This window comes from Lissotriton vulgaris, chromosome 6 (assembly GCF_964263255.1).
Source record: "Lissotriton vulgaris chromosome 6, aLisVul1.2, whole genome shotgun sequence".
Lineage (NCBI taxonomy): Eukaryota > Metazoa > Chordata > Amphibia > Caudata > Salamandridae > Lissotriton > Lissotriton vulgaris.
In genome coordinates, this window is record NC_141694.1 from 1,239,521,953 (window position 1) to 1,239,546,278 (window position 24,326).

Genomic DNA, 24,326 nt, shown 5'->3' on the forward strand with positions numbered 1-24,326 from the left:
GACTGCCCGGAATCTGAGTATTAAAATGTATGTGACGAGTTCGGTTAGGTGGCCTACAGAGACTGGTATGTGTGAGGACACTATCGAGAGTGTGAAAGCGATTCAGAACGAGGCCACTGAGTCTGAAAAGACGAAGTGGAAAGAGAGTACGGGAAAGTTGGATGCGAATGGCTGTTGGATTGATTTGTTGGAGAATAAGAGGTGGATGTTGCCGGATGCGTATGTACTAGCTGTTGTGACGATGGCACACGGCTTGGCACATATTAGTGCGAAAGGTATCTGCAAGTTGTTGTCTCCTGTATGGAAGAATGATGGTATTGCTAAGTGTGCTGAGAGATTGGTTAAGAATTGTATGATATGTATGATGTACAATCCTGGTAAGGGAACCCCTACACCTCCTGGCCATTTTGCTCCCCCTTCATGTCCCTTTGAGGTGATTCAGCTAGACTTCATCCATATGGAGCGATGCAATAACCTGAAATACGTTTAGTCGTGGTTTGCGCATTCTCCCGATGGATCGAAGCCTACCCTCTCAAAGATAACACTGCTCTGTCCACTGCGAAAATCCTACTGAAGGAATACTTTCCTCGGTATGGAATGCCACGAATTGTATGGTCTGATAACGGAAGTGAGTTTGTGGGGAGTGTGATGAAGAGTGTGTGCAAGGGCCTTGGAATCACACAGAAATTCCACAGCGCCAATCATCCCCAGTCAGCAGGTTTGGTTGAAGGGTATAATGGCACCCTTAAGTTGAAGTTAGCAAAGATTCAGGCTACGACTGGTCTCTCGTGGCCCGACGCTTTGCCTTTAGCTCTTCTGTCAACTAGGGCGACTGTACACTCCCGAGTAGGGCTTAGCCCCTACGAGATTGTGTTCGGCCGCCCTGCAAATGTTTGGGGGGTCCAAAGACCGAGTGTGTATTCTGATCTTGAGTACCCAATGTTGATCGACTATCTGCATGATCTGACTGCTAAACTGAGGTTAATTCACCAACAGGTCTTTGAAGCACTGCCAACGCAGACGGAGGGTCCAGGCCACCAGCTCCAGCCTGGAGACTGGGTGGTAACGCGAAACTTCGGGCGGAAGCGCAACCTTGAGCCCGCTTCACTGGACCCTACCAAGTCCTTCTTGCCACGAGGACTGCTGTTTGTTTGGAAGGACGCAAAAACTGGGTGCACGCCACCCATACTAAAAAGGTACCTATACCTTTGCCAGCAGACTCGTGGGTGAGGAAGGGCATTGCCTCGTCCGAAACAGAAACTGTGCAGACCTTCGTCCCTTTTAGCGACGCTCAGCCTGTTGGAGAGCCCTCAGTGCAGCAGAACGACATTGTTGAACATTTGTCTTCGAAAAACTCAAGATCTGAACAATTGACTGATCAGCAGAACTCTGTCCTACCGTCGGATCAGTTGTTTGACGACCAGACACGTCCTGGGAGAAGCCGATATTTTCTGCGATCAAATATCAAAGACTAATAAAAGCTTTGCTTACTCCCTTGACATCCACGTTACCCCATTGACACTATTCAGTCTGAACACACTCGTATACTTGTGATTTTTGTAATATTGTGAGTTTTTTCCATATATGTGTTTTGCTTCCACAGCTAGGAGATTTTGTATATATTTTGTAAATAATAAATACCTTACATCCGCGTGGACCGTAGGGCCGCGCGGGTACTTCCTTCTGGTTAGTAGGTCTTGACACTAGGTCGGAGACCGTCGGTTCCTGGGAACTCCTATGGATTGACTACTGCTACACAGAACGAAGTGCATCAAAAACGTTGCGGACGGTTTTAGAGGATGCCATTCTCTAAGCTGTTGGATTTGGAAAAAGCTCAGGCCCAAAGATTCAAACTGCAGCAAATTGCTCGTACAAAATGCTTCATGTTTCAGGTGTTCCTTTTGTTCTTAACTGTTTCTTCGCTATTGGTGGGTGGGGTGTATTACATGATACAGACGTTCTTGCCTTCTGCCTCACCTACCCCTTCTTCTGAACCTAAACCTACATCCACTGTTTCTCCTCATTCCTTCCACATCCTACCCCCAACACGAGCAGGTTAGACGTGCGGAATTTATGAACAATTCCTTTGTTCAGCTCCTTCATCAGCATCAGTTGGTGGTTAACACTACCAATTGTTGGGTGTGTGGGTTAATGCCACATACCACCGATAAGGGAATTCCGTACTTGGTCCTCCCTTATAGTTCCCAGGGTTCAGCTCGAGCATTCCAAACAATGTTTCGAAGTGCACTAGATTCCTACCCCAATCGAGAGCCACGTCGTACGCACTTTGGTCCCGGTCCGTACCACAAGCCTTTGGCAATAGCGATTGCTGATTTAGATAGGGATATCTATGAGCCGTCGCTCATCCCAGAGGAAGAGGTGCGAGCCTATAGGGATCTGAGTGAGGCTGAGTATAGTGCGCTCGTGGGTGAAAGACAGCTTAAAAGCTCGTCTCCAATATGGATCGTACCCCACCTTGGTAATTTCTGTCTAAAAGGTCGTGGCCGAAGCCCAAGAGCTCATCTTGGAGAGAGTGCTTGCTCCGAGACGTATGTCTTACCAATGCTCTCTTCCCCTGTGTTTCTGACTGCCAAGGGTACATACTTTGTCTGTTATGATCGTGCATATACATGGTTGCCCCTTGACTTTGCGGGCACATGTTATATTGAAACTTGTTGCCACCGACTTTTACAGTCGCCTCCGATTACCACAAGACCCTAATTGTGAGGGGCGTGATTAGCGAAGAGGATTCTGCCGGTCAAGAGGCAGGAGACTTTTTCAAGGGTTTCTTTCCATTTCGGGGACCTATGGTCAATAGTAGGAACCTGAGACAGTTGACCCGAGTGGTGGAATCGACAGCTAATATCACTGCCAGTGCCCTTGGTAATATCACAGCAGAGCTTCAGGCGGATAGGCTTATGACGTTACAAAACCGTATGGTTTTAGACGTTGTCTTAGCAGATCGAGGTGGAGTATGTAAGGTGATCCATTCGAGCTGTTGTATTTTCATCCCAGACAACGCTCCGACTGTCTATCAAGCCATCTCAAAGTTGTATAAGATCTCTGAGTCAATACACGTGGACGTAGGGGATTGGACGCTACTTGGGTGGTTTTGGGGCCTAATGTCGACTTGGGGTTGGAAAATTCTGATGATCATCGGGGCTGTTGTAGCATTCCTGTTCACGTGTTGTCTTTGTGTGCAGTGTGGTCCTGCCTTATGTGGCCTCTGTGCTACGACGTGTATAAGACAGCCGCCTGTTACCAAAGGAACTCTGATGGATAGAATTATGTTACAGCAACATCTAGATGGTCTAATGAATATCGATTATGATTCCGACTAGTGCTCGCCTACATGAGGGCAAAAGGAGCGTCTGAGGTTCCGTGACGATCGTAAGTGATGTTTTTGACTCGCACGAATATGGTCGAGTCTGGTATCTATGAACCGCAAATGACGAGTTTAGTGGGTGTACGCATTTTCGCTGTGCTAGCCTAAACCGTTCATTTGTTTCGTGGGTTTCTTCATCCGAGCCCACGGGTTCCATCTTAGATACGGCATCCATTTTGTCTCTTGCCCTCAGGTAGCCAGCGAACGGACGCTGTCCGCTTTGCGACCCTGGGATTCCCAAACTCTTGCGGAAGACACGTTTCCTTTGAAAGTGTCTTTATGATGAGGGGGATGGCACTGTAAGGCAGATGGCCCCGCTCGAGGCTCATCTTGCCGTGCCGGTCTATTGTCTTAGTTGTGTATTCATTAGGCACGTCCCCTTTGATGCCTGCAGCTCGTGTTTCCTGATACCACCCCTTTTACACCCTTTTCGCTCTTCTCACTGTTTCTGTCTTCCTCTGCACCTGTTTCTGTCCCTTCATCGATTTGTTTACTGCTGATTGGAATGTACTAATGGTGGGAAGATAGGCTTTTACAGTTGGGAACTACCAAATGTTTCTGTACTTATGTTCCGGGCCCTGAATACATGAAAGCAACCCCTTATGGTCTTTTACGATGGGAACCGAGTTGTAAACCTTTGTGTACTATGTTATCTTATGCATGAAAACTGTATAAAAGGAGCGATCCACAGAGGCAAGTCGAAGCAGACTCCTCGAACCTACACGTGTTGTACTTCCTGTGACTTCTGTGTTCCCTGCAGTAATAAACCTCGAATCTTTGACGCCGAAGGAAGTGTCCCGTGTCTCTGTCATTTGTACGCCGGAACAGGTTACCCACGAAGGTTTTAGGTGTTATCCCTGGCACCGCTGGGTCTTAAGAAAACCCAGTCCTTCACTCTGTCACCCCCTCTCTCATGTGGGACGATTGTTTCCAAGGCATAAAGTTTTAGTAATTTCCAATCCCCATTATGCATTGCCTTCATATGTTTTGCAACGGCGTTGCTTCTGTCCTTATTCACCGTTGCCCTTACATGCTCCAAGATCCTTTTCTTGAGTTCACATCCCGACTGAAGCACTAAATCAACACGCACAAAATTAAAACAATATAAATGGGTCGGAATCGGACAACAGAGGCAAACCGAATAAAATGTAATGAAGTGAAATTGCCGGTAGCCCAAAGGTAGAAAGTATGAGTGAAAAGTTAAGGAAACTACATTTCCCATACTGTTTCAGCATTGCAAACAGGAAATGATGTAATGTATCACATGTTTTGGCTGACCATCTCTTAATATAGGAGGGGTTTGGAATTTGAAAATATCTACCGTGAGCAAGCCGCCGGTTGGTGGCGAAACGCGTCGGTATTGAATTGTGATGCTGGATTATTGCTGAGAATAAAATTGGAAAAGAACCGATCCTGGGAGTGCGTACTCATTCCTGTGAAGGAGGTGTGATATATATATATATATATATATTAATGTAATGTAATGTATAGATACTTGTTAAGCGCGGCTGTCACCCAAAGGGTATCCTGGCGCTGAGACCATATCATTCCATCGGATGAAATACACTACATTGCTCTTGGAAAGAGGTGAGTCTTAAGATCCCTCTTGAAAGAAATAAGATCTTGTCTGCTCCTCAGCGCCAGAGGCAGGGTGTTCTATAACGTGGCGGCCGTGAAGCTGAAGCCACGACCGCCCATCCTCACTCTGGTTATCCGGGGAACCGTCACCAGGAACGCTGAGGAGGATCTCAAAGGTCTGGCAGCTTGATACCAGGAGAAGAGGTTTTGGAGCGGCATTGGTCCCAGTCCGTGCAGAGCCCTAAAAACAAGGCATAGAGCCTTAAAGGCAATCCGCTGCTGGACAGGTAGCCAGTGGAGATCAGCTAGTGCTGCAGATGAAGATGCAGAGCGTGGGCGAGATAAAGCCAATTTGGCTGCCATATTTTGAATCCTCTGCAGCTTAAGAATCAGAGTCTTAGTAGCTCCCAGAAGCAGTGCGTTGCAGTAATCTAACCTACTGAGAATGGAACTACGCACCACTTCTGCACTGGCTCCCAAGGGAAGTAACAGCAAGATTTTTCTAAGGGCTCGAAGCAAGCTCATACAAGTCGACGCGGTCCTGTTAACAGAGGCGTCAAGCTGCAGACTAGGCTCAAACAGAACCCCTAAGTTGGGAGCCGATTCTGCGGCAGTCACTGTGCCCAAGGTGGAAGTTGGCCAGAAGTCATCCGGCAAAGGGCGGGGGAGTCGATCTAGGGAACAATGGAGGACCTCAGTTTTTGACCCGTTAAATTGAAGCGAGTTAACTTGCAGCCATTCTGTCGTTGCCGACATGCAACGGTGGAAGGTGTCCCTCGACACTGTCTCTTTACCCTCAAATGAAAAAATCAGTTGAGTGTCATTGGCGTAATTGATGACTGATATGCCAAATGACTTTATCAGACTTACTAGGGGTCGAAGATATAAATTAAAAAGGATCGGACTGATCGCTGACCCCTGGGGGACACCCTGGTTCACCTGACGTGTGGCTGATCGAAATGGTGGTAACGCCACAGCTTGCTGTCTATTGCAGAGATAAGATGTTAACCAGCTTAATGCCAGGCCAGTTACTCCCACACTCCGAAGGCGGCCCAGTAGGACCGTATGGTCCACCGTGTCGAACGCGGCCGACATGTCGAGCAGCACTAAAATGCTGACTTGCCCCTGTCGACACGCATTCGTAGATCATCCAACACGGTGACCAAGGCGGTCTCAGTGCCATGGGCCGGCCTAAAGCCAAATTGGGCTACATCCAGACAAGAGTTGGTTTCCAGGAAGTTGGATAATACTCTTGTAACCAGCTTCTCTATGATTTTTATCGCGAATGGTAAAAGCAAAATGGGCCTATAATAGGCCAGGCATTGGGGGTCCAGAGAAGCCTTTTTTAGCAAAGGTGTTACTATTGCCAACTTCCAACTGTCTGGGACTGACGCTGTAGCCAACGACTGACAGCAGATGGTGTAGAGCGGGGGAAACAGCTCAGCTTGGAATGACTTTCAGATCTTATGTGGCATTGGATCAAGTGGTGAACCTGAGGAGATGCCATTGGCCAGGGCGCAGAATTCCTCCAAGGAGGGGATAGGAAAACAGGACAGCTGATATATATATATACACACACACACACACACACACACACACACACACACACACACACACACACACACACACATAAACGCACTGGACTTTTTAAAGTGCAACTCAAATAGGAAGCGGTAGACCATAGTACATAGTGTTCTATATTAGGTAAGGAGGGATTCAAGATTGTGTACAAGTAACTGGTTGGTAGAAAGGAATAGGGAGGGGAGACTTGGGTACGGGTTTCTGGATCATTTCTATTGATTGGTAATACATATTGGACACAGGTGGGGTTCGTGCCCCTTTCTGAGCTGCAGGAGAAATGAGGTGAGCTTGTTACATACGGTAAGCTGTTCCACAACCTGGATGCATGCATCAAGGTATCCAGGTGCTTCCTCAAATTTTCAGCTTTGCATTTTTTGGTTTTGATCCTGGCTATGCTGTGTCTCCCTGCTTTATGGAGGTTGGTTGAAGTGGTTCATTTTCAGCCAAGTTAGCTCAGGTATTTGTGATTATTGCCTTAAAGGTGATGCAGCACTCATAGAACATGGTCTGAATGAGGAGGGTCACCAAGAGCAGGTCTCTCAGGCTTTGGGTCATGTGGTCGAATTTAAATTCATCAATGAACTTGACCACGTACATGCTGTTGTAACTGCTTTTCTAAACACTGCTGATATCTGGATATGGGAAGGAGCCTGGCTTGGTTTGGTTTACTGATCAAAGATTTTCTGACACATGATATCTAGTAACAGAGTTTATTTCAATGTGGAGAAGCCAGGATTCAAACTCAAGTCTTCTGGGCTCAATACGAATGATTTGTGAATTACGAAAGACACTTTACAAAGATATTTATGGTGGCCATGCAAAGCCTGTTTGAAAGTGATTTCATGCACCATTGCTTACATTGTTGGGATTCAAGTTAATATAATCTTAGGGACTTATTTACAGTTTGATGGACAGGATACTCCTTGAAAACGTGACTGATATCCCGTCCGCCATATTCCTAGATCTAAAGGATAAACTGCACTTGTAGTAAGGTGGACGGGACATTTGTCATGTTTGTGACGGAGTAACCTGGTCACCAAATTCCAATTCAGGCCCTAAGACAGTCAATGGGGCATGAGCAGTAAATATAACATTGCCAATTTTGTCAGCACTTACAACCATCAAGTGCCTCCAACACATGAACTGAGTGCAGCAAGCGTGACTGAACAGTGGTAGGGAAATTTCAAAAGACTGGTGCATTTTGTGATTGAATGATTGCATGAAAACCAGTGCACAGACCTCTTACCTCATATTTAACTCTCTTCTTCATTGATTCAAACCTGGTTTCTTTATGCTCTTTATGCTCCATGTCGTTGTTGTCTCTCAGCTCCTCCAGGACTAGGACAGTCTCCCAGTTACTGTAATGATGAGCGGTGAAGATATCTGAGCGCATGCTGTCCCCAAAATAAACCACCTACAGGGCAGACATCAAAGAAAGTGTTTTATTAGAAAACACCCCCACTCACAAAATACAAGATTACGTGAGCCATTTGTGTCCTAGACTTCTTTTCGCACATGATGGCTGATTGTGATTTTGAAATATCTATAATTGTGTATAATCCAACAGACTGAGCTGCATCTATTGTACCATAGATCCCACCATTACTATTTGTGTCTAAGGGAAGCATTGCCAATGGATTTCCTCTTACAATCTGACAGCTGCTTAGATCATTCTAGAGAACAACCAGTACACATACACCTACATCTAAAGAAGTTAATATTGATACAGATACAATACATTTCAGAATCCTCAGATGTGATGGAAGGTAAGTGCTTCAAGAGAAGAAAGCACAAGGACTGAGAGCACTGAAGACTGCATTAAGATGGGTACCCTACACTTACGCCAAGCTTACTTACTTTTTCAAATTGTGCGAAAAAACTACAAAGGTTAGGTCCTTTGTCTTCAAAGACCTCTCCTACAAGAATGATTCTAAGTAACTGCTGAGACCAGATCAGGCGGCAGGCTGTGCCAAACTCCCATCAATTTTACAGTATACAATGACCATTTAGGGTCAGATGGCCGACTTCCTGAAAAGGAATGGTGAAAAGAAGGAGGTCCTAATTGTAAGAGGTGAAAACTTTACCTGGGACAGCGTTCAAAAGCCCATCTGGTTAGGATTCATACCTGTGTCGGCACATCCGGCAGGTTAGAAACTAGGTGTCCCATTTGAATGTGACTTTTTTTATTTGAGGTTCAGGTCCAAAAGGTCTGCTAGGCCTGATTTCTACATCTGAGGTTCCTTTGTAATATCTTGCCTTTTAATCCTGCTCAGTGGAAAGCTGAGGTGATCAGGTCTGTGTGTTTTCCTGTTTAGACTACAGAAATATCTTGTATCTGTGCTTGCAAAATCCACTGATTGCCAGATTGTGGAAAATCCAAAATATACTACAAGAACAATTGATGCAAAAAATGTTGAACAATGTCAAACATTCACCCCAATGCAAATCAGTCTTGACACTTCTCCCCATGGGAAAAATCTAGCCTGAACTGCCAGGCCAGGTCCTCCCTGGACCAGAAACAAGCATTCTGGGACCGGTTTTGGGGTTTCACCTCTCATTAGCCAGGCTAGCTAGATTCAAGTGGCATGGAAAGCACGGGACCCACATCTTAACATACCCGTCCCATTCGGGGTGACAAATTCAATGGACAAAATGTTGAACAATGTCAAAGGGTCACCCCAGTACAGAGATCTGGGCCTAAATCCATCAGGGCATATTCACAAGCCCCTTGCGCCGCCGGTGCATCAATTTTATTGACGGACCGGCAGTGAAATTTGGTGCTCCATATTTTCATGGACAACACGTAAAGCCACTCTGCGTGGTTTTTCGTGTCCTTGTAAATACGGCCCCTTTTCCCGCAGCACTTTGCGTGAAAGGGGCGTGCCATGGGTGTTGCTGTGGGTGTTTCCACGCAACAACCATGAATTCTGGTGCATTCCTGAATTTACAAGGTTTTGTAAACCTGGGAATGTACCAGAATCCTATGCCTCCCCAGGGGAGGCTTAAGAAGGTGAAACGAGAAGAAATACTTTTATTTCTCTTCATTTTTTCCTCTTTCTGTACGTGCTGCACCCATAGAAAGAGGAAAATGCCTCTTGTGATTGTTTTTGTGCTGGAAGCCAATTGTGCGCCAGCGCAGGAGAGAGCACAGGGATCCGTTATATTGTTGTAAATATGACGCATCCCTGTGCTCTGAAAGTAACGCTGCACAGCAGAGCCAAATGGCTTGCGGCACCTCGCTGCGTTACTGTCTTGTAAAAAGGGCCTTTTGTTTTTTTTGCTCCCCATGCCGCTCCGGTTTAAACCCAGCCATATGCAAATCAGTCTTGGCTGGGTACCAACTGGGGTGGCGTGGTGGGCAAAAAATGATGGATTAAACTCAGATCTGTTGACTGGGGGTGAATATTTGCATTGTTGAGCATTCCGACCATCATCTGTTCTTTTTGCAAATCCAAAATATGGCAGTTAAGATGGCTTGCAGTCTCCAAAAATATTATTATGTGCCAACGGGTTGACTCTTGCTGCACTGGCTCCTAATTAATCTGAGAATTAATAGGTTATCTATTTGATCCATCGGTCACATAAAACTGGGTTGGCCTCCTATCTAATCTGTTATTGCCTAATGCTTCTGTTAAGCTTCTGTGGGCAGGCGAACAAGACCTTCTCAGGGTTCCATACTTCAAGCAGGCTTGTTGTAGAGGAAGGCTGTTTCACCTTCGGGCTCTGAGCTTTGGAATATGCTACCCATAGCCCTCGCTAGATTCTAATAATAACTATTTTGGAAAGACCTGAAGACCCTGTTGTTGGAGTGTTATAAATTAGTCTCAATTCTCTGTAAAAGATTATCTTGTTCTAGTGGAAGGTGCAAGGCCATGTTCTGCTGAGGTCTCTCAGAACCGGGAAGATGAATGAGCTGTTCCTGAACTGCTGTATATGTCTGGGTATCACTTGAAGGGCAACAAAGCATCTTCCCCCACAAGAGGAAATGTAGAGTCTTACCCTATGCTTGGTTAGGAAATTAAACTTGGAGAGATTGTGGGTTGTCCCAAGTAACAAAGTGGTCAACCTGTAAGTATTCACATGTGTCAAAGACATCCTTTTTATGACAACATGGCTGAACTTCCTAATGTGAAAAACACTGTTATCTGCTCAATCTCTATGCCTACACATGTTTTCCTAAGTAAATAAAATGCACTGTGATTCCAGAATCGGCCTTGCATCTTTAGGTAGGGTATAAATGTTGTCTTGCCTTCATACACACTAAAATAATAACATATTCCTTTATGACAATCAAAGAGAAATATTACGGCAAAGGAGATTAACTGGGCAGATTATTGGCTTAGAAGCTGAAGGCGAGAGTCATTAGTAACCAGAGTAGGAGTGAGGACAAAGTATCACTGATGTGAGGGACAAATAGGGTGACCAACTGGCATAGGTGCAAATTCAGGACGGTGTGTGTAAAAATTCAGGACAAAGGGACAAAATTCAGGACAAAAATTCTGGACAAAGGGTCAAAATTCAGGACAAAACTTCGGGAAAAAAGTTACGTTTTACAGACACGTCAGAGGTGGTAGCGCAATAGTATATAAGTAAGTAAATAGACAACCACCTAAGGACAAGTCAAAATAAGTTTACATTAGTTTGAGACAACCGTGCAGGTCACGGTTTTTCAGTATGGCTGCAGCTTGCTACCTTAGACGATTCAAAATTTGCATCTCGCTCCAGCAAGTACTTAAGTCACCAGACAATGGTGAACAACACCTGAATATAAGTGAGGCCGCTTTTATTGTTGATTGAAAACTACTGGATATACAAGGAGCTTTGCAGTGCCAGCCCCCAGTAACAAAACGGCTCTACCCCCCTTTCCGCCTCCCAGTGAAACACCCAATGCCCGGTCCAGCCTTGCTACCACCCTCCATTGGTGCCCCTCATCTTCACTTAGACCGCCTCTCATGTGAATTTAATTTCTTTTATAGTGTTACTCATCCCAAGTATGTAGGGCAGGGTGTCGGAGTACGTTACATCACACACACACATTATATAGAGACAATGACTCATATTAACGTGACAGTCATTGTAAAGGAAATGTTACTTAAGATAATGGGTGCTGCAAGGTGTAATCATTCTTTCATCCATCATTCAGTCTTTCACCATTCATTCTGTCCTTCCATCTGTGTGCCCATCTATATCCAAACATATTTAACCATTTGCAAACCTATCCACCATACATCCTTCCATCCATCATTTCACTCATCCATCCCTTCATCCACCCTTTCACTCTTCCATGATTTATCTACCCACCCTTTCACCCCATCCATCCATACAGTCATCCATCCACTCTTCCACCCATCCATCTATTCACTCACCCATCCAGCCATTTACCCTTTCACCCATCCAGCTATCCATTCACTTACTCCTCCATACACTCATTCACTTGTCCATCATCTACCCTTCCACCCATACATCCATCTATTTACCTTTTCTCTCATCCATACTTCCACTCATTCACTCATTCATCCATCCTTTCTTTCATTATCTATGCATTCATCCATTCTTCCTTTCAGTAATCCATCCAGCCATTCACACATTCCTTTACTTATTTCCATTTCCACCTTTTCACATTATGAGCTGAGCCTTTGTTTGCAGAGTCGCAGACAGAAGAGGCCCATCAAGAACTTCACCTTGCTGTAGTTCCTAAAGCAAGGGGTGGGGGAGGGTTCACTATGCCCCTGCACATAGGCAGTCTGAAAATGTAGAAGTCATGAGTCGTGCATGATGCACAGTGCCAGGATGTGAGGTGACTGTGACATGGTGTTGTTTCCAAGGCTTTAAGTGGTGTAAAAAACGTGGGGGTCTCTTCAAAGAGTGTGTTCGATGTAATTAAGGGCGTGGTTTAAAACACCTAGGCAAAAAATCTGTGCTTAGCATAGTCTTCCGCCCGACTGGTATTATGTTGTTTCTGTCATTGCATCCAAATGTATAATACAGCAAGTGCCATTACACCAACAAGAAGCCAGGACTATTGGCTTTGTCAATGGATCTTAGTTGCTTAAAATAAATAAAAAAGCAGTAAACAGGGCTTTGTTGAATATAATATTGAAAATACCTCACTCTAAAATGATGGGACAGTAAAAGAACGATAACCTCTTTTTTTAAACTTTTTTTTTAGGCTTCTTTCAATAAACAATTTTCTCACGTTGCAGCATGGGCATTTTACCTTATTACTAGCAAATTGCCCTGCTGTACACTAAGGTGGGAGGAGGCCGCCATAAGCTTTAGCACCCCCAGACTGCCACATTGTCATTCTGTATGTGGCAATCAGCCGGCATACAGAATAACAATGGGCGGGTGGGGCTGCTCTTGTGCTCCAGGAGGAGCGCGAGGCGCCCCATCAAGGGGGGGGTGAGGCCTCTCACAGGGAGCAGTGCTGCTCCCTGTCAAGGCCAAAATTACGGACAAAAGGCGTCCGTAAAAGGGATCCTCACGGACAACGGACGTGAGGTCCCAATTACGGACGGTCCGTGAAATTTACGGACGGTTGGTCACCCTAGGGACAAAGCAGACTTGTACCACGCCTATTAGAAGGACTATTACTCAGAGGACGACAACGTTTTTAGGTCGAGCATAGACAGCACAGGCACTGTCTCTTGATATGCTCTATTCAGTCTTAGGGCTTACAGCCCGCCTCCATCTTCTGATTGGCTTTTGACGGTGTCCTTTAAAAAAGTGGATTATGGTTGCTGCTTGTCCCACCTTTCTCAATTGTTGATTTCAATGGACCACCCCTAGGACGTGTCCTCTCCCACTAGTGCTATTGTATGTCTTGTCTTTGGACCTTTTTTTTAGATTGACACTGGGAACTTCCAGAGCTGCATGCCCGACGCTGCGCTATAACTTTATTTTTACATTGACACGAGCACGTCCAGCGAGGCATGCTGGGAAGCCTTTCTTTTGTTCTGCACGGCGTGACTCACCCACCTCCATTCTTATTAATTTAGAATAGACTTCAGGGCTCAAGTCCTAAAAAAAGAAGTGGGGGGACGCTCCAAGTTTGGTGGTGTCACCGGAAGTGACGTCACGAAATGTAGTTCCCTCTAATTATCAAAGGTTACAAGGCGATGGGGGCAGGTTGAAAGGGCAAAGCAGAATGTTTACTTTGGAATTCATCACCGTAGGGGAAATTAAAGCTGCGCTTGTTCAGTGCGTATTTATTGCCCACAGTAAATTTGCCGGTCTCCGTCAATAATGCTGAATACATACTGACCTTTTCTAATATACGGCTACGAGCGCCAGTATAACATACTGAACTGCTCCATCAACGTGAAACAACTTGAAGAGCTCTGTTCGTCTTCTCTCGACAATAGGAGGTGAGGTTTGGTGAGTGCTGAGCTTGTGTGCAGGTGCAGACTTGGGTACCGGCTCTATCTTTTGGGCAGGGGGGACGGCGTCCACCCGGTAAAAAGCCAGTAAAATAAGTGGGGGGATGCCGTCCACCCGCGTGGTACCCCGACTCGAGCCCTGATAGACTTTAACACTCAGCGCAGCTCTTTTTTAGGAAACTGAGTTTAGCACACTAGAGCAATGCACACAAACAAAACAACCTAAGGTACGCAGTTGTGGGTGGTGAGGTGAACCGAGTTGGCGTGAACCCATGCAGGAGGGCTTAGGTGTTCCCCTCCCTGAACTCAGAGTCGTTTTCAGATGAGGCCTCTCAGTACCCCAGCCTGCCACTTGTAGCCGTGTTCAGGGAAAGAACGCACCTCACAAGGGCTTGGTTTGTTTACCACATTAATGACGGGGCATATTTCAGCAGACAGGCCAGGGTTTTTTTCCAGGCCGACTGTCTGGTTCTGGAACCAGCCTGAGCTGGTTGGACACTTCAGAGAACAAACAAATTCGGAGCCAGCCAAGATGTCACTAAGTGGAAAGATAACCTTAGAGCGGGTTTAATATTTCTAATGCAACTATATGTTGGCTGGTTTTGAGCAGAGATCTTTCCTATTGCCTGATGGCTGTGCTCTTTCTAGGGTCTGAAGTCTCAGTGAGATAAAATAGTGCTAGTGACATCTGTGTGGGGCCTGCGGGTTACCAGTTGTCACAGGGCCAGTTCAGCCTTTCATCTTCCTGAGGTCGCTGTTTCGAGTGCCCTTAAATTGGACATTAATAGCTCTTGTTATTTATAGTGCTTAGTGACATAAGCATTACGCACCATTTCAAATGTGTTTTCACTATTCTATTGTAAGTGTGCAGGTTTTATTTTGTAAAAGAACTTTTGACTTTTAGGGATGTGGAATAGCTATAACCCGACGCCCAGGACATATTGTTTGGGGTCAAGGGCAACACGTTTTCATGTGTATTGTGCCCTTGGGACACGTTGGCCCAACCCCAGCACAAACCCTTTGGCTGCCAGTTTGCAGTACCACATTAAGGATGAGGGAAGGGCACTGACTACAGTTAAGGTAATATTTATGTGCATATGTTTATGCTGTTCAAACTTGTATTTATGGTTCATTAATTGAAAGCCTTTTTTATTAGGGTGAGTGCTCTAAGTACATTTTATAAGCTCTGACTGCACTACTGACAGTGGTTTCCAGTTAGGAAATGTGTACACACGTTTTCAAAGTTTAGCAATATGAGGCTGTGTATAATGCTCCCAGAATGCTCTCTGATTTGATGCAAATATTTGCAGAAGCTTGAAAGTAAGATTGATGATTCTTTGCTTTCAAAATAAAATGTTCATAAAAAAATTAAGACAGGAAAAAAAACATTTAGCTAAACTACTGTAAAATTTCCAGTACCATCTATTTTCAGCATCATTTAGTAACGTGGTGGTGCATGCTAATATTTCCCCCCAAAAAATCATAATGGAAAATCAGTGTAACCAGTTTCAATAAGATTATGGGAAACAAAAATAAACAAGCACTTGCAAAGCCAGTAGGTCTGAAATTGGTGGTCAGCTTTTTAATGTTGTCAATGTGTGACTTGTTTTGGCATGGTTTTTGTAAATCCTTATTGGTGTAATAGCTGGCAGGCCCTTATCAACAAACATTGGCAAAAGCAAAACATTATTTTTGGTCTCAAAAAACATACACTGCCACAGTAGTTTCTGGCACTGAACAAAACTACTTTGTGTGCCAATATGCTTCTTGTGAAAGAGCAGAATGCTGTAACTCACAGCGAAGCCAGCCGATACAGAGAGAAACAGAATGTTAATAAACACAAAAAGTCACAGTCAACGCCAGACTAAATTAGGGGGCCAATTATTAAACAAAGTCTCAAAAGTGCACCCATGGTATATCTCCATGCATTAAGTGCAGCTATAAGGTTTTCATGAATTCCCAAGGATTTACAGAAGTAGGACAAATAGTACTCCTAGAAAATATTTGTGAACTGAATTTTAGCATGAGCAAATATGCATGTGTAGATTTGCTCATGCGAAAAGTTTGAGTGTTTGCAAGTTCACTTTCCCTCTAACCACTTATTTCCCAACTCTAGAAGAAGGTTTACGTCTGCCATTGTCAGAAGTAAATGTCCAAAATTTCTTAGTGTGGGAAAAGATTAGAGAAGAGTTGTTGAAAACTCTTAAAACATGCAAGTTAGTAGGTCTACACAGAATCAAAAGGGCATTCTAGCCCTGGAACTATTTCTTACCACTTCCTTCAACCCCAGTATGTAGATCTGTGGAAACGTGGCAACATAAGGGGAATGCAAGTATTAAAACACTACTTTGGTATGAGCCCTGGCATAATCAGAGAGGCTATATTAGAGCTCTTATGTAATGAGATTGCAGCCATAATTTGGTGCTGCACTACATGGCACCAAAGGGACAAGTGGATTTTGTTACAGGACCAGTAGATTTATAAAGCAACATGCTCCATGGACAAGTAGATATTTCACTAAGCAACTCTCTGTCAATGAGAAATTAATCAATAAAATTGAAAAATGCAAAGCAAAAAAAATAAAAATTGTAAGATTTAGAATATGTAACAGATGACGTTATGCAAATAAAATGTACTGCCTCTTTAAACAATGCAAAAAAAGTACCCAAAGAAATATTATCATGAAATAATAAAGAGATACTATGGTACTACTACTATATGTTTGTTCACTGTATAGCAAAAGATGGTTTATAACTGACTATTTAGACACATTGAGTTGCAGTTATCAAAAAATAATTGCAAAAAAACAGTCAAACTAATGTTCTTTCAGGGAGTTTTTCACATACCGCCATCAGCCATGCACACCCCACAATTACACAACTAACAACACAAATACAGCACATCTCTACATCGCACTTCAACAAACACTATCATCTCTCCAACACACACACCACTCTCTCATACTACCACTACCTCCTCTCCTCTCATCTCACAATTAAACTGTTGCCTCGCATCCCTTCCACACACTCCCTATGACCTATCTGAACTGCCTACTAACACATACTACCTTCCTTTACATCCTCGTACTGCGTTTAACTACACCTCAAACCTCCCCCCAAAATAACCCTCCCACAACTCCCTTTCATGCTCTCTCTCACAACACTATCTCGCACTGTCCCACACTAATCCAGCATTTATATTAGTTTAACATCTCTTTAAACATCTATGACATTCTCTCCCCTTCTATCTAATTCTCACACACTATTTATACTACTTTGCCTACAGTTCATTCACCACTTCATACACAAACTACCTATCACTCTCATTATTACTTTCTATCTATTTTATACACTTCCTCAGTCCTATATACCACATATGTACAATACAAAAATACACTACACATCACACAACTACAACCCACACAATTCCACAACTAATTATTCAAATTCAGACCACATAATTCCACTACAAACAACATACATACACTCCACTACAATCAACTAAACATAAATAAAGAATACAATCATTTACAATGCCAAAAGCTCAAACTTTCCTAAATTCGAGGCCGATTGCATTACACATGGTAGACCACCGCAGATAGAGACACTGGACGCAGACACAACCCAAAGGGGAGCGTTGGGGATTATCTGAAGCTTGAAGGCAAAAGAGGACAGGGCCCAGATGGCTTTATAAGTGAATTTTACATGAATTTCAATGGCCAATTGGGCAGTGCTGACAGACATTTTCAATGCTTGGATGCAGCGAAATGGTCATTATACAGACCTATCACACTGGTAAATTTAAATGCAAAGGATATCTTAGCCAACATGTTAAAAGTACTGGTGCCGGACTGGATACACACTGATCAAGCTGGGTCTGTGCAGGAGGGGCAGTCTTTGGCAAAGTACAAAAAAACACAAATTTTAATAGAAAACTCAATTAAGAAACAGGGAGGTCGATTGTGGTTCGATGGATGCTAAAAATTTGCAATGGAGTTGATTGACTTAATGTACCATCATTTGCTAAAGAGGGAGTGATTTTTGTATTCTGCAGACAATTCTCAGTGAACACAAGTACTAGGTAGGGGTATCCTTTGTCACCACTCTTATTTATTTTGGATGAGTGAGGTGGAACCTCATGATTAAAGGTGTAGTGTTTGGAAGGCAGGAATACAAATTATCATTGTTTGTGGAGGATGATCTCCTATCTGGGACAGATATGGTCAGCTCATTAATACCCTTTCTAATTTTGATTGAAGAATACAGTATGGCATTTAACAAATATGAATATTAGGAGAAGACAATAGCTCTGAAAAGGAAGAAGATACACTTTGAGGCGGCAAAAAAAGCTGAAAAGTCGGTACAATATTTAATAATTAATGTAACCACAAAAATAGGTGGATTCTATGGAACATATAAAGTGTATCTGTTTAGAAAACTTAGGGATGATTTCACAAGGTGGTACTACATATAGAACAAGTTATCTAAACTTAGATAGACTCTATCTAGCCCCAGATTTCTCATCTTAGAATATTTCGCAGGTGTCCGACTGGATCCGTAAAATCTTGAGCAGTACCATTGTGCAGAAGTAGGTGGAGTCTTTCGTCTTATCGTCGGTGTTGTCTATGTCGGAAGTGACCCCGCAGTGCCTGTATAAGCACCACGCCTGCAGGTTGACATCAATTTCTATTGTGACATGGAAAAAACACAGAGCCACATAAAAAACAATGTACATTGTTGACCAGTGTGTGTAGTATCTTACGGGATCTTAGCTCGCAAGAGCAGGAAGGAGCAAAGGGCTGGTGAGGAATATGCGGTTAGAGTCTCTACCAGATAGGGCTTTACTGAAAGTAAGTAAATTGTTCATCTGACAAACATTTCGAACCACAAATTGCTCACCATAGAATAGATACCCCAGCAATGCCTCCCCTGAAGTGAGACTGAGAACTGGCAAGACCAAAGAGTCCTGGTGGACCGAACGGGTGCCTGGCTGTCAAGGCAGTGGAGTTTGGCGAACGTGTGCAGAGATGCCCCTGTAGCTGCCTGACAGCTGGGTAGGACGGGTACACTGAGCACTAATGCAGTACTGGCAGTCTTGGCGGAGTAAGCCTGCAAGCCCTTAGAGCGTAATGTCTTCGCCAGTGCATAGCAGAGTTTTATGGAGAGTACTATCCATCTAGAGATGGATTATTTCTAAATAGCCTTGCCCTTCTTTGCTTTGGCAAATCCAATAAAGTGATGAAAGTCCACCTGACATTCTTTGGTCCAATCAATGTAGAAGGATAGAGCTCTCCTAAGTTCTAGGAGATGAAGACTCTCCTTGGAAAGATGGAGAGGAGCATAGAAAGCAGGTACAGTGATTCTCTGGCAAACATGGAAGGGAGTGACCACTTTTGACAAGAAAGAGACACATGTGTGGAGGGCCAGCTTATATGGAAAGAAAGTGCTGTATGGAGGGTCGACTGACAGAGCCTGAAACTCACTGAGCTTCCTGGCCGATGCAATTGCCACCAGGAAACATTTTTAGTAGTCAGGAGCAACAGAGGACAACTATGTAGAGGCTCGGATGGGGTACACATAAGATCAAAATCTTCAACTGTTGTTGCTCAATTTCCATTCATGAAGGTGAAGCACGCACAGGTTAGTGTGCAGGACCCGGTCCTGCGGCTACGACAGGAGATTCTCCCAAGGGGGCAGCCTTATCAGAGGAAAGCTGCTCAGGAGTTCTGGATACCACACTTTATGAGCTCAATCCAGAGCTACTTTGATGACTTGGGCTCAGTCTGTCCTGATCTACTTGAGAGCACAGGGTAGTAGTGGTATTGGCAGAAACGCTATAGGAGAGCCCTCTGTAAGCGACATGTATCTCAGTACAAGAGTCGCTAGGAACCTCCACTGCGCAGAAGTGCAGAGATTGTGCGATATCAGTGGTGGTGAACAGATCGCTTCAAGGCTCTCCTCACTCTTGGAAGAAACCCTGCACCACCTCCAGATGCAGACACCATTCATGATCCATTAGGCAGCATCAGTTGAGCTTGTCTGGACTGGTGCTCAAACGGCCTGCCAGGTGCTGCACAACCAGGATGATATCCTGGCGCTCCAGCCAAGCCCAGAGATGCAAGGCCTCTTGGCAGAAGGTTGGCATCCCCACCCCACCCTGTTTGTTGCAGTCCATGGACACCTAAGCCAACCATCCCTTGATGAACAGAAGGAAGGCTTTTAGTGCCCAGCAGGTCGCTCTCAGCTCCAACAAATTGATGGGGAACTGGGACTCTCAAATGGCTGCGCAATCCAGAAGTGATCACATCTGTCACTCATGTAAGCTCTGGGTGGGGAAGGGAGAGGGGTCTGCCGCTGACCCAATCACTGTTTGTCAGCTACCACTGCTGGTCTTTCGTAGTTCCCTCCGATATTTGAACCATGTTGGAAAGATTCCTCTGATGCTGTGCCCACTGGGACTTTAGTTCCCATTGCAGAACCTGCATATGCCAATAGACATTCTTTACTAGCAAGATGCAGGAGGCCATGAGGTTTAGCAGCCTCAGAGTCAGTCTCACTTAAATCCAGGATAGAGACTGAAACTTCAGAATCATACCCTGAATATCCTGGACTTGCTGCTCCGGAGGGTAGGGGAGGAACTGCACTGTTTCCAGAATGGTTGAAATGAAAGGGAGTGTCTCGAAGGGAGTCAGATGTAACTGTGTCACGTTGATAGTGAACCCTAGTGAATGCAGGTGATTTTATGTAGTCTGGAGGTGGGTGACGACTGCCTGGGGCGAGCCCGCCTTCAACAACTCGTCATCAAGGTAGGGGAAGACTGTGACTCCTGACATTCATAGTTGTGCTGCAACAACGATCCTCACTTTCATGAACACCCATGGGGCACTTGTAAGCCTTAACCCGTTAACCGCGGCGGTAATTCTGCCGCGGTGTGGGCGTTTCCGTGCGCGGGCGGGGCCGCGTCAGCCATTGGCCGACGGCAGCACTGGGAAGGTAGTGCTGCCGTCGGCCAATGGCCGACGGCAGCAAGGAAAGGGTTAAGGGAGCACAGCTAACCTAAAAATGCTTGCAGTCCACTGTGAAACGCAGGTAAGGCTTGTGGACCAGCAGTATAGGGATTTGAAAATATGCATCCTGCAGGTCCAACACTACCATACAACTTCCAGGATCCAGGGCAGACAAGACCTGTGCGAGTGTGAGCATCTTTAACTTCTCTTTCCATAGAAAGGCGATGAGAGGACACAGATCTAGGATAGGGCGGAGACCTCTGTTCTTCTTTGTCATCAGAAAGTAGCAGGAATAGTAACCACACCCTACTTCTCGTGCGGGCGCCCAGTCAATGACTTCTTTGGCCAAAAAGCCTACACTTCCTGATGGAGTGAGAAGAGATGATCCTCCGTCAGCCATTCAAGGGATGGCAGCAATGCCTGAGGTGTTTCCTGAAATGGTAGGGCGTACCCTGTCTGCACAATCTGAAGAACTCAGATGTCGGGGTGATCTCCGACCATTGGGCAGGTGGTGCCTGATCCTGCCACCAACGGGATGACTGGGTGGAATGGAGGACTCACTAAAGAAGGTTTGCGGCTGTGGTAGCCGGAGAGGTGAAGTATTGAACAACATGTTGGTTAGGGCTATCACATCATTTGAGGGATCCTGGATCTCATCCTCGAAAGGACTAAGTGGCCTCTGGAGTAGCGGGGTTTTACTAGAATTGCGAGCCACCAAAAGTGCCCCAGCTGTGTCAATGTCAATGTCAAAATTAACTTAATTTGGTTTATCACAACCATAAAGTGTACATATACAAATTACAACTAGTAAAAAAGATAAAAATCATTTTCTTAAAATATTTTTAGTTCTAAAAAAGTAAGACATTGTTTTCCTGTCCCCAGTCTTAAGCTAGTTCGACCTTTGAAAGAAGAGTCTCTACTTTCATCAAAAATTTTACCCCGCTGCATATCAAAATGTTCGAGCCCGCACCCATCCAGCTGGTAACAGCCTGCCTGCAAGTGAGGATCTGAAGGGCATTTAGAACTGATTTCAGCAAGGTTCTTCTCTCATCCTTTATTGACTCGCACGTACACATTAGATGGCATAAAGTTTCTGTGTGATACCCACATAGTCTACATCTTGTTTTTTGTTGTATATTTTTCCACGATGGTATCAGATCTTTAGAAAAATGGTCGCCGAGTCTAAGAGCCATAAATGTTGTTTTTAAAAATAGCCGGATGTGTGCCATGAGGTAAGGTTGCGGTTTTAATCTTTTGTATGAACTTAATACGGTCCATGCATGTCGACGTTTGGCCAAGATCATTTTGTCTTCTACCAAGGATAGAGCCTTTGCATTCAATTTACAATTTTTTTTAAAAGACGCTTCTTCCGGTTGGCTGTTCCAGATTTCCTCTATTTTAAGAGTTTCTAAGGCTATACGCAAGTCATCACCCCAAGAGTTTGGTTCATGTTGATCGTATTGTTTCTTAATTTCCAGCCAACATAGGTTATTTAGTGATCCTGATTCTGCTGATCTAAGCTTCCAGCACCATTTCACTAAGACTGCTTTCCTTTGGTATGTTTGGTTTTGCAGGCCAAATTCCAATCGTATTTGTGCTGGAGCTGATCCTTTATAAAGATAAAAAACACTGATTTATATATTTTTGTCTGGAGTTTATTTAAAATATCGGTTTCTTTCCCATGCCATATTTCTAGCCCATAGGACAGAGATGGTAATACTTGGGCTGCCATTACTTTTAGAAGATGGTCGTATGACGGGCATTGAAGTTTCTTTTGGAGTGTTCTATAGGCGAAAGTAAGTGATTGAGCTTTAGCAATGATGTCTCTTTTTTGATGCAATATGGACATATTTTTGCTTAGTGTAACCCCTAAGTATTTATATGATGTTGTCTCCTCGATATGTTTGTTCTTTGTGTACCATTTAAATGATCGTCTGCATGAACCCGCCAATCTCACCACTTTCGTTTTTTTGATGTTTAATTTCAGTCCTTCGAAATCAAAGTACTCCGTTAATTTAGTTATGACTCTTTGGAGGCCTATCGGGGTTTGACTTAAAACCACGATGTCATCAGCATATTGTAAGAACTGGATGCATTCGTTGGCCAATTTTGGTGGGTGTCCGATCACATTCCGCAGGTGACTTTCTAAATCTGCGAGGTATACATTGAATAGGCTTGGAGAGAGCACACAGCCCTGTTTTAGGCCATTTCTTATTTTTAATTCTGAGGATATTCGTCTCCCATCACCAAGCTTTACTTTTGCCCACGTTCCGCTATATAAAGCTATTATAATGTCAATTAATTTCTGAGGGAGACCCCATGTTTCAAGTTTTTTCCACAGACGGTCTCTTGGAACTGGGTCGAAGGCGGATTTCAAATCAATATAACACGCCAATAGTCCTGTCTTCTTTTTTCCTGCTTCTTCGATTAGCAGCGCCAGTGCTGAGAGATTTGTTGTGCAACCCGTGCCTTCCCTGAAACCCGTTTGGAATTTTGGTACTATTTTGTTTTTATTTATCCATTCCCGAAGATGAATCAGTATACAAGATGCGAAGAGCTTTGCCTCAACATCAATAAGGGCTATCAACCTATAATTCCCAGTTCCATTCTACACCTGTTTTTGTATATTGGGTGGAAGATATTGCCCTGCCAGGACTGGGGTATCTTTTTTTCCGTGAATAGTTGGTTGAATAATGGTGTGAGGTACTTTGCCCAGAAATCGGGGTCGCATTTGAATAAAGCATTTAGAAGCCCATTAGGGCCTGTGGCTCCTTCCGCTTTCAGATTTTTTATCATGGTGGTTGTTTGTTTTACTGTTGTCAGCAAGGTTAGGTCTTCTAATTCACCATTGAAAGAATCTTCGTACTGATCATCTTTTCCGTGCCCGGTTACTGCGTCTCTCTGATCTATTCCTTTTATTATGTCTTTATTTATTTCTTTGTGGGGTTGATACCTGTGTGTGTTATACAGGCTTTCAATATAATGTAGCCATGTGGTTTCACTAGTTCCGATGTTTTGCTGTCCGCCCGTTCCTTTTGATAATTTATTTATTATACTCCAGAATTCACTACTACTAGGTAGTTTGCTCGTCCTTAGCAGATCTTCCCAAATTTTCTCCGTGTGCAGTCTTTTCGCTTTTCTGCATTCCTCTTTATATTCTTTTCTCATTTTCAGTATTTCGTTATTTTCTGCTTCTTTTCCCAACCTGTTGTCTACAGCCTTTATTCTTAGTTTTTTCACGATTTCCCTTTTTTTATCTCTTAACTTAGCAGTATACCATGGGTCTTTGTTCGAATCTTGTCCATATTTTACTAATGTTTTTACCGGAAATTTTCCTAGCACAAGCTTGTGTAAGTTCTCCCATCTTCTTTCGAGTGATTGGTTTCCAAAGGCCTCC

General features: G+C 44.2%; 1 protein-coding gene across 2 annotated transcripts in view; it reads right to left on the bottom strand.

Annotated features, from left to right (window-relative positions):
• NT5DC1 (5'-nucleotidase domain containing 1) overlaps nucleotides 1-24,326 on the bottom strand; it is a 1,423,540-nt gene that overhangs the window by 383,208 nt on the left and 1,016,006 nt on the right. For both annotated transcript variants that reach the window (XM_086927341.1, XM_086927342.1), the window contains exon 10: nucleotides 7,791-7,958. In XM_086927341.1, the coding sequence (XP_086783467.1) occupies nucleotides 7,791-7,958 (168 nt within the window). The remainder of the gene's footprint in view (nucleotides 1-7,790; nucleotides 7,959-24,326) is intronic.